We start from the raw sequence: 16654 nt of genomic DNA, 5'->3' as shown, positions 1-16654 counted from the left end.
GTTGTAGTAGCCCAGCATCCTTACATCTTCTCTATGGCCCATTATCTCTTTCATAAAAATGGATATCCTTTCAATTGTCCTTTTTTCTGACTTGTAAGGGAATTCTCTAAAAAGAGACCTTGAACTGGAGGTCAAGTTCTACTTAGATCTGTTTATAAAAGCTGACAGAGCAAGAAAGATTCTTCTACATATAGATTGAAATGGAACTTTCGAGAAAAAGGTGCTGACAGTCTCCTTTTATCGGACTTCCTTCCTTTCGAGTTTCTGTGAAATGGGACATCGAAAAGCAAGTATTAGAGTCCAAGAAAGATGCTGTGCCACTTACCCATGCAGTTGGGGCCCCAGTGGCCTGGACAGCACTGAGGTTGGACGTGGTCCTTCCTACAGATATGGCGGCATCCGGGGAGATACAGCGAGTACTTCCTGATATCGAAGGCGTACCTTGTGGGGGAAGAGGACATCATGATCAGAGCAACACAGTTAACTCCGGGCAGTGGGGTTGGCCCAGATTTTTACTTAGGTCTCCCTTTACACTTGCCTATTATTTGAAAAAACAGAGATTGAATACACTTTGCTGTCTGGGGAGAGTAAAACTTAATCATGATTGACCTTTGATTGTATGAAATGGCTGAAAAAACCAGAGCACAATGCAAATGAAGGTGAAATGTCTACAGTGATGTCACAAGTGAGGTTAGAAGACACCAGGTGGTGTCAGGGTGTCAGGGTAGGCACGTGCTAGGGGTGTACCTCACACCTGTCTGTCTCAGCCAATGTGAGAAGGATCTCTGGATTTTAAACAAAACCAGCTGCTGCTTAGAATCAGCACTTTTTTTTTTTTTTTCAGATACAGTAGATGTTGACATTTCTGTGAGAGGTGGTGTAATTCACAGGCAAGATTTGCCACAGTTTCCTCAAGGGAGATGTGATGATGAGTTTCTTAAAAAGGTTTTCATGTCACTGAGGTACAGACTGGGAGAAGCGCGTATATGGGGGCTGAACTCCATTGTCTATTCTCAGGGAATCATGGATGGCTTACTCTGGGATTTGACTTTAGTCTATCTGGAGACGATCCTCCGTGGGTATCGTTTCTCTCAACGAGGCCTGTCAGGAATCGTGTGATGGTGAGTCCCTGGGCTACTGGCTTTATGGGCAGTCAAGTTGGAGACAGAGTAGACAATTCCCCTGAAGGCTTGAGAATACTGGTGGGGGCGTCTCTTTACAAAGATGGGAGGAGGAAGAGCAGAGGGCAGGACCACATGTTGCCTCAAGAGCCAATTGTGGATTTATTTCATCATAAAAGGATGACAGATCAAAGCCCTCAATTCTAAAACAGAGAGCATGAGTGCAGTAACCCCACCTGTGTCTGTGTGTGTCTGTGTGTGTGTGTATTGGAGGGGGATGGTGAGGTGGGGAGCATATATCTGAGTATCCACCTTGCTGGGAAAAAAAAGTAGCCAGTACAAAAAAAACCCCTCGTAAAAGTCACCACATAATTTTCACTGTGAACCATACGTCCCTCCATACACTTAAGAGGATCTGGCCACAAATGTATGCCTGCTGTGGTCGCCGACTGGTCAACTATCACATACGCTTGCTAATTCTAGGTCAGGTAGTATTTGGAACCTTTTATTTAAACTTATGACCTTGGTTTTAGAATCTACTGGGGTCACATTAAGCAAACGTGAATTTAGAATAGTGTGACATGACAGTGTTCCATTCTTATTTTACACAAAATAAGAAATGGTACTGATCTTCATCACTGAATTAGGAATTAACTCATTTCGACCCATCTAATGTCTAAGTTAGTAGACTGAGTACATAAAACGTGGTGTTTACATTCGAGGTGGGTGCCACTTCTATTAGCTCTGAGGGAAACTGCTTCCTCCATCCTTTGTGAGGCTCTGCCTTGAATTATGAGAGTTTTGAACCAGAAGAGGATTTCAGAAAGGCCATCCTCATATAAAACGCATGAAGCTGCAATTCCTTTGTCGTCCTTCTTTAGGTTCTAATTAGTATCAGGGTCCTCAGCTAGCTTGTAAGATGACTGTCAGACCCCTCGCTTTTCAGTCCATGTTCTGGCTGGAAGCCTTCCCAAATGAAACAAAACCCAGATTTTCAAAATAAAGAAGGGCAAGATGAAGGGAAAATGTTTATGTGTAATGCAATTTGGTCAATTTTGTATTAAAATGTGAATCAAAAGTATATTTTTTAGATTCAAGGTGGTTAATTGTGAGTTATTTAAGTTTGGACCGAATGAAGTCTTAGAATAAGGGAAAATCATGGAAATGCTTTGCAGTTTTTGAGATGGGAAGTTTCAATTTGGCTTCACAAACCCCTTAAATTGCAAGACTTGAGCACGCTTGTTTTCTCAGGAGTACCTGCAGTCTCGGACCCCCATGGAGCCATTGGTAACTTTGGTGTAGCCGTCTGGGCAGTTAATTCCCAAGTTGAGTGAGCAGGATTGGCACTCGGTCCTAATGGTAAGCAGAGATTTCTTATCGCATCTATTTGCCTGTGAAAACATAAAAAAAAAAAAAATCAAGTCTCATTAGTAGAGCCTGGGTTGGTCAACGTTCCCCACCCATCAGCTTCATGTCCACGGAATGACAGGGATGGCAACAAGATGGGTTGGTGATGACTGGCCTGTCCCTCTCAACCTTATTTAGAAGGAGTGTTGGGATCATCAGGCAATGCCTGCTATGGCAGCGGGTGGGAAGGCGGCCCCTGGCACCACCTACTTGCCGTCATTGATCTGTGGTCTAGAATTCAGCAAAGCATGGTCGTGTCATTACACACACGTACCCAATGGGAAATCTGAAATATATTGTACATTTTCCAAATGGGAAAACTTTAAAGCAGTTACTTAGGGTCACTTGGTTGTAGATCAAGAATGTTCTTTCCCATGGATTCTACAGAAACAGCCCAGTCTGGGTGCTAACTGCTGTGAAGCATGTATTTCCTGCTTCAAAAGATTGTCTGAAATCTTTTGATTATAATTCAGCTAGAATATGGGCCTCCAAGGGGCAGTGACCTTTTTCTGTTTTGTCCTTGATGGTACCCTAAGCACCTAGAACGGTGTGTGGTGCATAGGAGCTCTCAGTAAATATCTGTGGGTTGAATGAGTTGTAGGAAACACAGCAAACACACTAGAAACAGTTGCTCAGCACCATCAGGTGGTGGAAACTCAGGTGCTGCAGACCCACTTTGGCCCCGTCTCCAGGATCCCTCATCATCCATGATGTTGATGCTGATCCTCCCAAGTGGATTTGGTCCTTCCTCAAGTCTCCCTCATTTCCCATCAAGCTTAGGAAGCAGCAGCTTCGTACCAGGAAGAAAGGCTGAATCAGGGAGTCTGGAGACCTGAGCCTGGGATCAGGCTGTGTACGTGGCTAGTGCACAGTCGTGAATTAATTCCATGCCCTGCAATGCGGAGACGGTGACTGCACACCCCAGCTTGCAGAGACCCTTACACGGTGTGATATGTGCAAGTTGCCTGGCAGGGACCTGGAAGGTCGTAGGCGCTGAACTCTCCTGCGCTCCTCCCCTGCTTCTCCACCCTGCCCGCCCCCTGTGTTTGGCTTGTTGCCTCTCCTGGTAGGAGTGTGCTAGCCTCTCCCCCTACCCACCACGCTTCACTCTTCAGGGCCCCACGGGCCACACCACTTCCCTAAAACCATATCTATCTCTTTTCCTCGCTTCAACTCCTACCCTGTGTGTTGCTGGCCAGTAGGATACATCTTGTCTTTGCTTCCTGTTCAGAAAACCCTTGTGGGAAAGGATCATGTCTCTCTTTACTCGCCCCTATCCCCAAACAGCTGAGCCTGGCACTGGTAGGGATAGTGGGAATGTCCTAAATATTTCTGAGTTTACTAAAAGGCATAAAGGCTGAATAAGAAGAAATCTTATTTTTGCAGGGAACCTTATGGTCGCACACACTCCTGAGGGCATCATCTTATGCAGTCTTGCTGGTGTCAAAGACCAGCAGGACAGATTCACCATGTCCACGTGGGGGGGAGGATGCTGAGGGGAGGGGAGCTTCAGTGACTCGCAAAGTTCATGGTCTTCTGACTCCTGGGTGGGCTAGCCCTCCTCCCTACCCGCTGGTACAGAGAAACAAAAGGGGCAGCTTTCCTTTGTGGTTGTTAGGAACCAAAACAGCCCTGGAAGGCTTGCTGTAGAATAACAATAAAAGCCACCCTCAGTTATTCTGTATGTTGGCAAATTGAACACCAATAAAAAATAAATTTATTATTTAAAAAAAAAAAAGCCACCCTCAGCGGCAATTTGAATCAACTCCCTTTAGGGATCATAGAGCCTCCAGATTTTTTAAAAGGATTTTCTTTGTAGTAGGCTTTCCCACTTAGATAAGTGTACGGAAGGACATTACTTTTTCTTGTCTTTCCCCAAAGGTCAGATTTCATACTCCCTTTTCAAGAAATGTCTTGACTTTCAAATTGTCCTTTTCAAATAAAATGGTTCATTTTCTCTCTCCAACGGTCTCCTCTGAAAAGCAAACTCAGCCTCAAAACCTGGTCAAGCTGTGATTTCTGGCCTAAGCAAGCCCTCTCTGACGCTGAGGTGGTGATGGGCTGCGTGGGGAGCACTGTCGGGGCAGAAACTAAAGTCCAGGGACACTAATGTGCTCAGCTTGACCCGCTAGCTGGCTGGGGGCACCGGGATGGGGCCTCAGAAACAGCCGTCAAACAAGTGAGGGCCCTGGTTCCAGCTCAGTGGTCCCCGTCCCCTAAGCTGGAGCACCCGACCGTCAGTTGTCTTCTGGCATTTTCAGGAAAAACATTATCCCTAATTCGGCCACTGGCATCAGGCCTGTGTGGGCGAAAGCTCGCCCGGCACAGGTGCAGCACTGTGTTCATGTCTCGTTACTGATGAAGCAGAAATCATGCCTCGCGAGATGCATTTTGAAAGGATCCCCAGAGGGCCCCGCTGCACCCCGGCACCCGGCCTGTGCCCCTGGGGATCTTGCGGCGCCTGCCCCCGCGCAGCTGGCACACGGCCCGGGGTGCTTGCACCACAACCTGTGGAAGTTCCCGTTACCGCCGTGTTTGTCCAGCAGACATCAGCCGCCCGGAACTGGCCAGAACGTCTCTCTACTCATCCCTCTTCAACCACTGCTATTTCCTATGCTCACAATGATGCGAGGGGGGATTCGCGGTGATGAGACTATGAAGATAAAGGAAAAGAGAGCAGCAGCCATAAGACCCCCCGGGTGCCAACATGTGCCGTGGGAGGAAGGAGGGTGGCACCCACGCCAGAGGTCCCGGCGGGGGAGGCTGGGCTCGGAGCCGAGCCAGCGGGGACGAACCCCTTCAGAGACATGGTGCAGCCCCGCGGGGTCCCCTCCTGCCTGCCTACCCCCATCTGATGGGGTCCACACCGGAGTTCGTACCCAGCACAGACCGAAAGCTTTGCGCACATACGGACATGAAGAGGAAGGCCTTGCAGGCGTCACCTCACCTGTCCTGCCGCTTCAGGTGGGGAGCCCACGCCGGCCACGAGCAGCCCGAGAAGGAACGCTGCGAGACCCCGCGGCATGACGAGAGCCACGGCCCTGGTGCCGGCCACCTGTCACCGCGTGTGAGCTCCTGCCGCGGAGCGGGCCGGACTCCCCGGGAGGTCTCTCGTGTCCGTGTGGGCTCCCAAGCCCGGACTGAGGCCGCTGGCACGTGAGGCCCGCCTCCAGGAAGGGAAGGTGCAAAGCCAGGGGCCGCGGGACACGGCCGCTCCCCCTATATGCGTCCTGGCTGAATGACAGGATATCCTGCCGGGCCAAGGCGCAGAGCAAGCCCCTGCCCCGGCCATGCTGCCGTCCCCCTTCGGTCCCGCCTCCTCTGCCCACGGCCTGCCAACCGTATGGCCCCTGGTGGCAAACTGCAGGCCTGCCTCTGAGTGCACAGTTCCGAGCCGGCTGCCGGCCCCACTGCCAGCGTTGGGGCGCCCACAAGCCGGGGGTCCCACAGAGGGACGCTGCAGAAGCTTGGGGCCATCACCTAGGACAGGGAGGCGGCCTCCTTGGTGGCCTGCAACCACTGCCACAGCCTATCCCTGCAGTGCCTGTGGCTGGGACTCCAGCTCACCCCCTTCCCTCTTCCATGTCTTGTCCTAACAAAACATCACACCTGTAGGTCTTGTTTCCCCCTTTGAGGCCCAGATCGAATGCCGCCTCTCACAGGAAGCCTTGCTGCCCTGCCCCTCCAACACCACTCGGAAATTCTCCCAGCATCTTGCATATAACACTGCGGAAGTCCAGTCGTATCTGTCACTGTCCGTGCGTCCATGTGTCTGTAGCCCATGCCCCGTGGTGAATTCCTTGAGGCCGGGGGTGCCAGCCTTCCTTGACTCTGAGCCCCTGAGATCCCAGGGCACAGACCTACCTGCAGCTGCAAGTAAGAAAAACGAACAGTGGGCACCCCCGGTGGCACGGCGGTGTAGCGCCGCCTGCAGCCTGGGGTGTGGTCCTGGAGACCGGGGATCAGGTCCCACGTCGGCCTTCCTGCATGGAGCCTGCTTCTCCCTCTGCCTGTGTCTCTGCCTCTCCTCCTCCCCTCCTCTGAATAGATAAATAAATCTTTAAAAAGAAAAAAAAAGAAAAGAAACAAACAGTAATGGTCAACACTTGTTGAGAACTTTACTACACGCTAGTCATTAGGGTGACTTCCCCGAGGATCACCCTTCCCAAGCCTCACAGCTCTTGGAGAAATACTTGGGATTGTTATTATTGTTATTCCCCACCGTACAGGTAAGGAAACGGAGGCAGAGAGGCTCGGCAGCTTTTCTGAGATCCCACAGCTAGCAGGTGGGCACCCAGCCTTCCCTTCCTGCTGTGCCCAGACAGGGAGTGTGCGGCGCACTTTAGGGACCCAGTGGGGGAGTGTGCGGTGCACTTTAGGGACCCAGTGGGGGAGTGTGCGGCGCACTTGAGGGACCCAGTGGGAGAGTGTGAGGCTCAGAACCAGAAGGGACAAAGGTGGGCTCGTCAACAGGACAGCACAGGGGGCCGTCCCCCGGCACCGAGTTAACCGAGAGGCTCCGGTGGTACTGATGCCAGGTGTGCTGACGTCATCCCAACCCCTCCCCGCAGCCTTCCCCTCCTTGCATTTTGGAAACAGCAGGACACTGTAGGACTGTAGGACCAACCACCCAAGAGGCTCCCATGCAGACGGGCCATCTGAGGCTAGCCCAGGGTCTGAGTGGATGGAGCCCCCTGGGGATGTGCTTAGGGCCCCTGCGTTCAGTGGAGACTCCTGGGGCCCGACCCCTCTTCAGAGCTGCCCAATCAGGACCCCTGGCTGCAGGGCCCTGGAGCGCCTAGTTTTTCAAGGCTTTCCTGGTGCTGCTCGCGTGGACTGTTCTTAGGGGGAGACAGACAATCGCCGAGTGAAGACAAGGTCATTCTGGGGCTTACCTGCCATGGAGGGTGCGCTGCCTTGACTTTCCCTGGCACGACGGAGGGAACTTGGAGGCTTCTGATCTTTTTCTCTCTGGGGCACACGAATAAATACCTGGGGCTTGGTGTGGGCTTGATCCCCGGGGAAATAACATGAGCCCTTACTTGCATTTCCTAGAATAGTTCTGGGTGATGCTGCAGGAGGGCTGGAGGTGGGGGTGGGGGTGGGAATCTCTCCTTAGATGATTTGGAAAACCCTGCCCTTAACACCCCTTTCTCATGGATGGACCATGCTGGTTGGCCCATTAGAGGTCCTGAGAAGTCCTGCAGTAACGCACAACGTGACAAAACCAAGTGACAAAACCAAGTTCAACTTTGCTTAAAGCAGGATTTTCCTTCTTTTCTAAAAATCTTTTTAATTAAGACCAAGAAATGCTTCCTCTCCTTGCAAACTAAACCTCCAGATCCGGTGTTCTATTGATCCCTCTCGGAGAAACACTGTCGGAGAGAGATTTTAGCCTATTGAATATTCTATTTTTAAGTTGCTGGGAAATAGAAGTCAGCCTGCCGGTGGCCATGGGGACTCTACAGTCTAGGACTTGTTCACATACGTCATTAATTAGTTGCATTAAAGATACATATAACTTACATGGCTTTGCTTAGACATTATCTGAATAGTTTTTAAATTACTTTTCTCCCCATTAAGCTGATTTGATGGCTATGAACAGAGGGCCTTCAAGTCATCTAAAAACTCTGCCGCCACTGTCCGGTGTTAACAAGCACAGTGCTGGGCCAGCGCCGTTGCAGAGTGGGTGCTGTGTACCCCCGTCCATCACTCTCATACAGTGAAGAGGGGGAGAGCTGCTGCTCATCGTGGCAGCTACACACATCTCTGCTCTTCCCCCGGGGTCACTCCGACATGGGTCTGAGTCTCCTCTGCCCTGAGTTGCCCCAGTTCTGCAAACCCATGTGCCCTCTCTCAGTGGGGCATCACCCCTCAGAGGCCACCCGTGTTCCTTTTCTGGTGGCTGTGTGTCAGCGTCCAGAGTCATCTGGGGCAAGGGTGTTTGATCAGCGATGTTGCTCAGGCACCTAGCTCTCTCCAGCATCCCCTGTCATGCTGCGAGGGTGGCCTGCCTCCCTCCGGGGTGGCCTCTCTATGCTCTCATGGCCTCCTGTTCCGTCCTCTCGGTGAGCACTCACCCCCTCTGCTCCTGTCGTTTGTCTTTGGTGTAGAGACTCAAGAGATGCTGGTTTCCTCTGCAGTGAAAAAATTCTGTCCCTGATTGGAATCAGCATCACCACACTGGGGCCAAGGCCTCTCTGGTGACAGTCGAGCACCGTCTGTGGTCCCAGGGTTTGGGTTGTTGGTGTCTAGCTCCACGTCATGCCAGCCACTACCAAGATGCCAGCCCTTGGTCACTTTGAGTAACAGAGTGTCTCATGTGTGCTTGAGAAGCATGCCAACAAAGGAGTCATCGTCTTGACCATCATTGTCACTGTCACCACCATTGTCCTCCTCCTCTTCCTCCTCATCAACAACCCAGGCTTTTACAGCTTCTATACACACTGGGCGTTTTAAAAATATTTAGCCAGATTTACTTAATCTTCCGCACAAGCCAATGACATAAGTGGTATCATCATCTTATCCCCACTTTGCAGATGAGGAGACTGAGGCAGAGAGAAGTGGCATGACTTGTCTAAGGTCACAAGGCTGGTAAGTGGCAGAGCAGGCACCTGAACCCAGGTGGTGTGGAGTCAGAGCTAATGCCAGGCTTTCACATCACCCACTTGGGTTCTTGGATCTGAGCCAGGTCCTTACGGACCTTGTGTGGTGGCCCACTGGGCAAGACTTTATGTTTCTGAAGTAGGAAGGACTTGGCTGTTCACATCGGGGGGATGTATTTTTTTGCTTCTCTGGAAAAAAGAGCAGAAATTGGGGTCCAAGATTGATTTTCTGGTTAGAATTCAGGTTTCATTTAGTTTTTGCCAGAAATAAGAGGAAATGGCCACAAGACAGCACTTAGGTTTTGCTCTTCCTTGAGCACGGATTTAGAAAGCTGAAGCCACTGCTTCACATATGTCCACAAATCGAACACCTCCTAGAATTTTTCACCTTTATGGATTTTCATTCAGTAAAGGGAAAATAACCATACGTCCCTGAAGACTTTCAGTAGCAGGAATCAGCAGGAGTGGTCTGGAGATGTGTGCTGTCCGCATTACATCCTCCCTGCCTAATGTGCTGCTGATGACTTGACGCGAGGGCCAAGGGGGGCGAGCAGGACTAACCAAAGCTCGGTCCACGCTATTAAATCTCAGTTTTACCGTTAAAGGTAGTGCCCCAGGAGAAGAGACAGATCCTTCCACTTGAGGGTGTGGTTTTCATGCAGGGTAAGCATTTTCAATGGAATCTGGTTTTATTGAACGAATAGTTTGGGGCTCCATGCACCTGGACGTTTTTGCGTGGGTGCAGTACTACTCGTGGGGCAGGACTTTGGCCCCTGAAACATCTTGGCTACAGTACAAAATACTTCCTGTTTCCTTTACATCTTATTGTGACATTAAAACAGTTCAACAGCTACTCATATTCCAAACCAGCAAATAATTAAAGAGGAACCCATGTTGGTCTTCACTTAAAAAAACCATCTCTTTCTTATGTTGATCTGCTAAGTAATACTGAACTCTTTTTTTTCTTTTTTATTAAAAAGATTTTTTTTGAACTCTTTTTTTTCATTGGCCTTCTTCCCTCACTGCCTTGGGTAAGACTAACTTGTGTTTTTAACATATCCAAGGACTTAAATTGAGAGGAGTCTATACTTTTTTTTTTTTATCATGTTTTGAAATAACTTCTGTTTAAAAAGTCCTCAAGTGAAAGTCTAAATTATATTTCAATTGGCATGATTCATATAGAAAGCTGTCCCAAATACTTATCTTTACCTTGGTTGTGTAGACATGAGTCATACCTAACAGGATGATCTTTTTTTCTCGATTGCTATCACACTGTAAGTGTCGCTTTACCTATTCATTTATTCAACAAACATAGGGAACAGCAGACGCTATACTGGGCTGGGGACAGGAGGTGGATGAGGCATGTTGCACTGTGCATTATAGCTTGGACCACACCTTTGCATGTAGTACCTCACTTAAACCTTATTTAGACCTTGTGAACTAGACTTGGCAAGGGGAGGTATTTTGATTTTGTAGATGTGAAAATGAGGCATAAAGGGTCAGTCAATCAGTATGAAGTAGTAACAGATGCCAGATACTCTCATTTCATCTGCCTCTTAGGGTGGACCACCATTCTGATACCTGATTCCTGAGCTCGTGAGTAGATTATCTGTGGTTCGTCTAAGTCAATCACAAAAATGTTGAACTGAATTGGGTGCTGTCAGTTATGAAATCGGAAGAAAGCCATGGTTACAGAAGTCTTGAAGAACCGGTGTGAAGAATGTGGTTGAGATTAACCACAGACATAGTCGGACTAGACCAGGGGCTGGGTTGCCCATTCCGAACAGTCTGCTGCACCGTCTACTGGTCTTGTCATGCACGGCATAACGCAACACGGCTAGACCCGGTGGATCAAGGCTCTCTATTGCATGGAGAAGATCTTAGCCAGAGTCCAGGATCAGGGACCAAACCAGCCCCCCAGAGTGTGTGGTGAAGCCAGTCATGCCTCTACCTTCGTGGCCTGTCTAGGCCTGGGATGATATTCCCTGAGACACACTTAGCTAACACCTACATTTCCCACAGGCCTAGTTCAAACCCACTGTCTCCATAAGACCTGCGCAGATTACTCTATGGACACTACAGTGTGCACCCCTCCCGCTTCTTGTCCTGATCCTTTTCCTCTCCTTTGGTATGTATCATGTTTTAAGCTGCCCGATAATTTGCCTGTTGGCTATACTTAGTATAAGTTTACTATACTTGGAATATAGGCTCATTAAGGGCGGTAGTTTTTTCTGTCTAGTTAACTGATATATCCCAAATATTTGGGCTACTGCTTGATGTGCACTAATGATTGACAGAGTAACTTATGGGAGTGACATTTTTTCAGCTACATTGATAAGCAGTTTAGATAATTCAACAGAAATGCCATGATCCTCAAAAAATTTTGATTAAAACATATTCTTCTTATTTCCTTTAAGTTTCTGGAGCCACTTACGAATTCAGTTCTTTCAGCATGTTGTGCCACTCTGCCACAGCTCCTTCCTTTAAATGAATCATTCTGAAATCCTCTTAATTTTGTTCCACACCTTAGTCTTTTGGATTATTTTTATTATTTGATTATTATTATTATTATTATTTGAGAGCTGCAAAATCAAATTCTTGCAAGTACGTTAAATATTGTTTTTATCTTTTATGAACAAAGTCATTTTCATCCACAAATTCTCAGGCTCTTTCCATATATGATGAGTATTGGTGCAGAAGAGACTATTGGCTTAATGCCTACAAGGGTCTGGCTCTAGTTTCCCCCCCAACCACTGACCCTGTCCTTGAACAAAGACACAGTCTCTGTGATTAAATCATGGAATGGGATGACATGATGTTCACTCTTCTCTACATTCACAGGAGCGTAAATATTTCTCTCCAAATATTTCTCTCCACACTTCTTAGCCCATGGGGATTTCTCCCCTCTCCAAACTCCTGTAAGCCTTGAACATTTTGGTGGTTGGCTGGAATGCTGGGTGCATTCTAGAGGAACACAGGTGGATTGTTTTCTCCTGCAAGTAATCCGAATTGCTCCAATCCCTCAAAAATTACGTTCTCTAAGGAAACAGAAGCATTCTAGGATTTTGAAGAAAGGCTGGTGGGATATATTTAAGCTGGAATTGATCGCCATTGTGGTATTTTGCCCAAACAATTTCATCAGCTACAAAGGCAGGTATCAGTTTGACCCATATGAAGTAGTCATTATTTTATTTTAGTCATTATTTTAGAAAATTATTTTAGAAATAATTAGTAATAATTATTTTAGTCATTATTTTAGTCATTTTTTAGAAAAAAAAAAAGGACTCATGCCAGCAACTTCATATGATATGCTCTAGCATATATCTGTGTTTACATTCTATGTGGTGAGGAAATATTCTAGACTTTTAATCTTCATAGAAGGGCCCCCTTAGTCCATGGCCATTGCTCAAGAACTGAATTTCCCCGGAGGGATAACATCATTGTGAGTATGAAATCCCAGGGCTCAGGGGCTATCAGTTTTGGTGGAAACACCGAATCTTCAGGTAGTTAGGATGCTGGCGCCCAGGCATCCTGCCCTGGAATGCCTCCCATCCTACAGAGAGCTGCACAAACAGATGGATAAACGCCCAAGCCTTCACCTGGCCCCGCACACCCTCCTGGCTCCTCTGCCCTGTGCTTTGGGAGGCTAAATGAGCTTATTAGGCCCCTGCAGGGCAAAGGGCTTCCTGCACACTCATCAGATAGCAGCCTTTGCGGGAGTCAGCTTCCCAAGCAGGGGATGTGTCCCTGGCCTACTGGCCCTTTCCTCTTCCTTTGTTAGTTTAAATCTTTCCATGCAGCAGACCTTTTTTTTTTTTTTTTTTAGATTTTGTTTTTCCTTTTTGTGGAGACCAGTCAGCAGGTCCTGCTTTCAGCAAAACTGTGAAGTAGGCAAAGTCCCCTGGGCTTCCCCTCAACTTCCTGCTCAGAGTTGTCCGGGTCACCCCGGGCTCCCTGAGGCCACGGTCCCGGCCTTCACCCAGCGCCTGCCTGCTTGGGACGTCGGGTCCTGAGAGCGTCCTGACTCTGGGTGAGGATGCTCCGCCATTGATTAATGCTCTGGTGTGAGTTGCTGGGTGTCCACGCCACCACATTTGGTATTTATATCATCAGAGTGAATGCGGATTCGCTCAACTCCTGCGAACCTTTCTTGTTTCCTCTTTCCCTCGACGCTGGAGTCTGCCATTCCCACCGGGGTCACCTGCGACCGGGGACCCGGCGGGGCGAGCGCTCCCGGCCCTGCTGCAGGTCGCGCTGGGTGGGCTTGCGGTGGCCGCAAGGGGCAAGGGTCCCCTGCCCCTCTGCGGCCGGTTTCCCGCAAGCGTTCGGACGTGTGGGTGCAGGTGACACGAAGCGTCCCAGCTTCTGGCTCCCGGAGAGTGGCCGCCTCGGCGCCGAAGGGCACCCACCCGGTGCGGCCACGGCGGGTCCTGCGCGGGCGGCCTGGGGCTTCGCCCTGCGGGTCCCGGAGACCCCTGGGCCTCTCCAAGGCCTCTGAGCGGGCGGGTCCTTGGCATCCCCGTGGCCACGCCCCCTACCTGGAATGCCCCTCCCTCTGCTTCCCAGGGTTCATTTTCCTCCTCATCGCGCATCCGGATGTCGCCTCACCGGGGAGCCACCAGCCAGCCCGATAGTCACTCGTGTTACTCCCCGCACAGTAGCAGGGCCGTGTCCTCCCCTCAACGCAACCCAAGGTCCCCGGAAGCACTTTCCACGGGCGTCTCCCGGGCCTGGAACGGGCGTGTGATGCGCAGCAGACAGCCCGATTGCGAATCAATGTGCTGGGCACGCACCACACCATGTAATGCGCTCAAAGTTCGCAGGAGGAACTACTGTCAGTCATTCTCTGTATTTTGTAAATAATCAGAAGACAGAGGCAAGCCGAGTTCTTTAAGGCCCGCTGCATAAGCCCTGCGCCCCTGTGCGAAATGCAAATACACAGCCCCCTTGTTAACAAAACAGGTAAGGGGCTCCGGGGGGGGGGGGGGGGGCTCGGCGGTGGAGGGTCTGCCTTTGGCTCAGGGAGTGACCCCGGGGCCCTGGGATCGAGTCCTGCATCGGGGTCCTCGCAGGGAGCCTGCTTCTCCGCCTGCTTGTGTCTCTGCCTCTCTCTCTGTGTATCTCAGGAATAAATACATAAACTCTTAAAAAAAAAACAATTAAGAATTTCAAGACAGAGGCAGTAGGGCGGATGGAAGGGTGTGCAGAACTAGGAACCTTGAACAGGGCGGTGACATATTACAGAAGGTAAGTCTCAGGGAAAAGGCGGAATGTGGGACGGATTTCCCGGAGGCCGGGAGTTTGCCGCGTGGTTACCCGGGACGTTCCAGGCGAGGAGCAGGGATGCAGGGATGCAGGGATGCAGGGATGCAGGGATGCCAGCGGCCGTCGGGGTGGGGGGGATGGAATGGGAAACGGGAGCCAGAAGGGAAGTGTTCAGCGAGGATTCTGGGTGCCATAGGAGGACTTGAGTGGAGGAAAGCCAGACTCTGCCTTCCTGAGGGAGACATCCCGCCCCAGCGGGAGGAGCGGCCCGGGAGGAGCCCGGACACTGCCCCGCAGGCTGAGAGACAGGCCAGGCCAGCGACCGTGGGGGCCTGAGCCTCCGTGGGAGCCGCGGAGGTGCGCGAAGGAGTTGGCTTCCTGCGATAGTCCCAGTGAGGGGCCCCCAACTTGGAGAAAGTGAGGATGGGGGTGCCCCCGAAAGAGAGGAGTCAAGGATGACGCCCACGGTTTGGGCCCAAGTAGCTCAAAGAATGAAGTTGCCTGGCGGGAGGGCGGAAGCCCAGCAGGCTGTGGGGGGCACCGAGGAATTCAGTCTTGGATAGGATTCATGTGACATGTCTGGATACCCGCTCGGAGCCGTCCGCTTGGAGCTGTCCCGGTGTCGTTGAACAAGCCAGCCCAGAGCCAGGGGGTCCTGGCAGAGTATGCCTGTGAGGTTCGTCAACGCCGCGGCTCCTATTGGAAGCCCTGGGACAGGGACTATCCCCACGGGAGGGGATGCTGAGGGCACAGCAGCCTGAGTCCTGACCATACGGGGGCAGGCGCCGGCCGGGGAGCCATGCTCACCTGTGTGGGGTGGTGGGGCAGGTGCAGCGCCGTGGGGATGGACAGGCCTCTGGACTCAGTGTGGTAGCCCTAGGGGAAGCTGATGAGAGCCATTCCAGCAGGGAGGTAGGAAAGAACACCTCAGTGGGAGTTGGCTTGAGAAGGAATGAGGGGGAGGAGAATGGGACTACAAGGATTTGTCTTTCCTCTGGTTCTGTGCAAGTAAAGAGCAGAGAAACAGGCTGGAACTGGCAGGAGTGGGAGGGGGTGTTTGCAAATGAGTCAAGAAAGACATTTAAAACATGAGAGGAACAGGCATCTTTATGTGCTGAAGGGAGCATTCCAAAAAATAGGGAAAAAAATGGATGATGAGCACAATCAATGTGCATATTAAAAACTCTCCTTATGTCTGTCATGCTAATGAATCACCAGTCTGGAGGTGGGAAGCGGTGCTTCACCTGTGGCCTGCAGGCAGATGTTTTGAGGCTTTCACATGTTAACCAGCTTTCCCCAGTGCTCCTATTCTAGACAGAACGGAGATAAGTTGTAACCAGGCCCCACGATGACGATGACGGTCAAAGCTAACATGTGGCTACCCACACACCGGCCGTGTTGTTCATCTGGGGTAATTTAACGTGTAGCCAGGCAGTCGGTGCCTGGACACTGAAGACCCAGGCCCCAGCTACGCCCCTGCTCTCCCTCTGACATCCCCAACTCCTTGTGCTCCCACGGAGGCCCAGCCCCAACCAGTTCCCAGGGGCTCCAGCGGCCCCCGCCCATGGGTTCCCTCGGCCCTGCAGGATCCACGTCCTCCTTCGGGGGGACCCAACCGCACCTCCTGCACCTCCCGCACCAGCGGGCACCTGCGGCTCTGTCTGTCGCAGTGACCCCTTGTGGACACAGCAGCAGTGATGGTCCCTGCCACAGTGAGGGGTCTGTGCACCTGCCCATTGGCCTCTGGGTTCGGGTGGCACAATCCCCGAGGTTTGTAAACTCTCAGGGGCCAGGCTGCAGTGGAATCTCAGAGAAACACATGATAGATTTCATGTCAAACAAGGTTCTTGGGGCCTTGAGAAGCGGTTTGAGAAAGTAAATGGTTGCCTCCAGCCTGTGAGCAGCTCTCACTGGTTACATTTAGGGAAGTGAAAGCAGCACTTCTGACCTTGTACAAGGTTCTCCTTCTGCCACCATCCAGGAGGATTTTCAGGCACAATCAAGGTAAAATGGAACTTTGGATCTTTGGTACTTTTGGTTCGTGTGCATTTCTGGTTGCTGATATGTGACACTTCTCGGGTTCAGAAAGGCCGTGTCATTGAGGTGAGTTTGTGTGTCTGTTCCGGGGGGTAAAATAATTTATTTTTCCCCTACAATCCCAAGCCAATTAAAGTAGGAGGAGAGGTGGGTATGGAGGCAAGAGGGCTGTGGAGAAAAAGACGGGGGGTGGTGAGGGCAAAGGGCACGACTGAGGTC

General features: G+C 50.7%; 1 protein-coding gene and 1 long non-coding RNA gene across 10 annotated transcripts in view; one reads left to right on the top strand and one right to left on the bottom strand.

Annotated features, from left to right (window-relative positions):
* The window catches only part of STAB2 (stabilin 2), a 138711-nt gene extending 132955 nt beyond the window's left edge, over nt 1–5756 (bottom strand). For 2 of the 5 annotated variants that reach the window (XM_072773379.1, XM_072773380.1), the window contains exons 1-3: nt 5476–5747; nt 2379–2512; nt 326–441 (exon numbers count right to left, since the gene is read on the bottom strand). In XM_072773379.1, coding sequence (XP_072629480.1) covers nt 326–441; nt 2379–2512; nt 5476–5553 — 328 coding nt within the window. In that variant the 5' untranslated portion in view covers nt 5554–5747. Of the gene's footprint in view, nt 1–325; nt 442–2378; nt 2513–5475 lie in introns of all 5 variants that reach the window. The other 3 variants (XR_012006020.1, XM_072773381.1, XM_072773382.1) reach the window with 3 other exon arrangements.
* Nucleotides 1–16654, top strand: part of LOC140603001 (uncharacterized) — a 39066-nt gene that overhangs the window by 3117 nt on the left and 19295 nt on the right. The window contains exons 1-3 of one of the 5 annotated variants that reach the window (XR_012006030.1): nt 753–1121; nt 2373–2480; nt 11156–11482. This is a non-coding gene — a long non-coding RNA (uncharacterized lncRNA). The other 4 variants (XR_012006028.1, XR_012006029.1, XR_012006027.1 and 1 more) reach the window with 4 other exon arrangements.

The sequence above is a fragment of the Canis lupus genome, chromosome 13 (genome assembly GCF_048164855.1).
Source record: "Canis lupus baileyi chromosome 13, mCanLup2.hap1, whole genome shotgun sequence".
Classification (NCBI taxonomy): Eukaryota; Metazoa; Chordata; class Mammalia; order Carnivora; family Canidae; genus Canis; species Canis lupus.
This window is presented reverse-complemented; position numbering and strand designations above follow the sequence as displayed.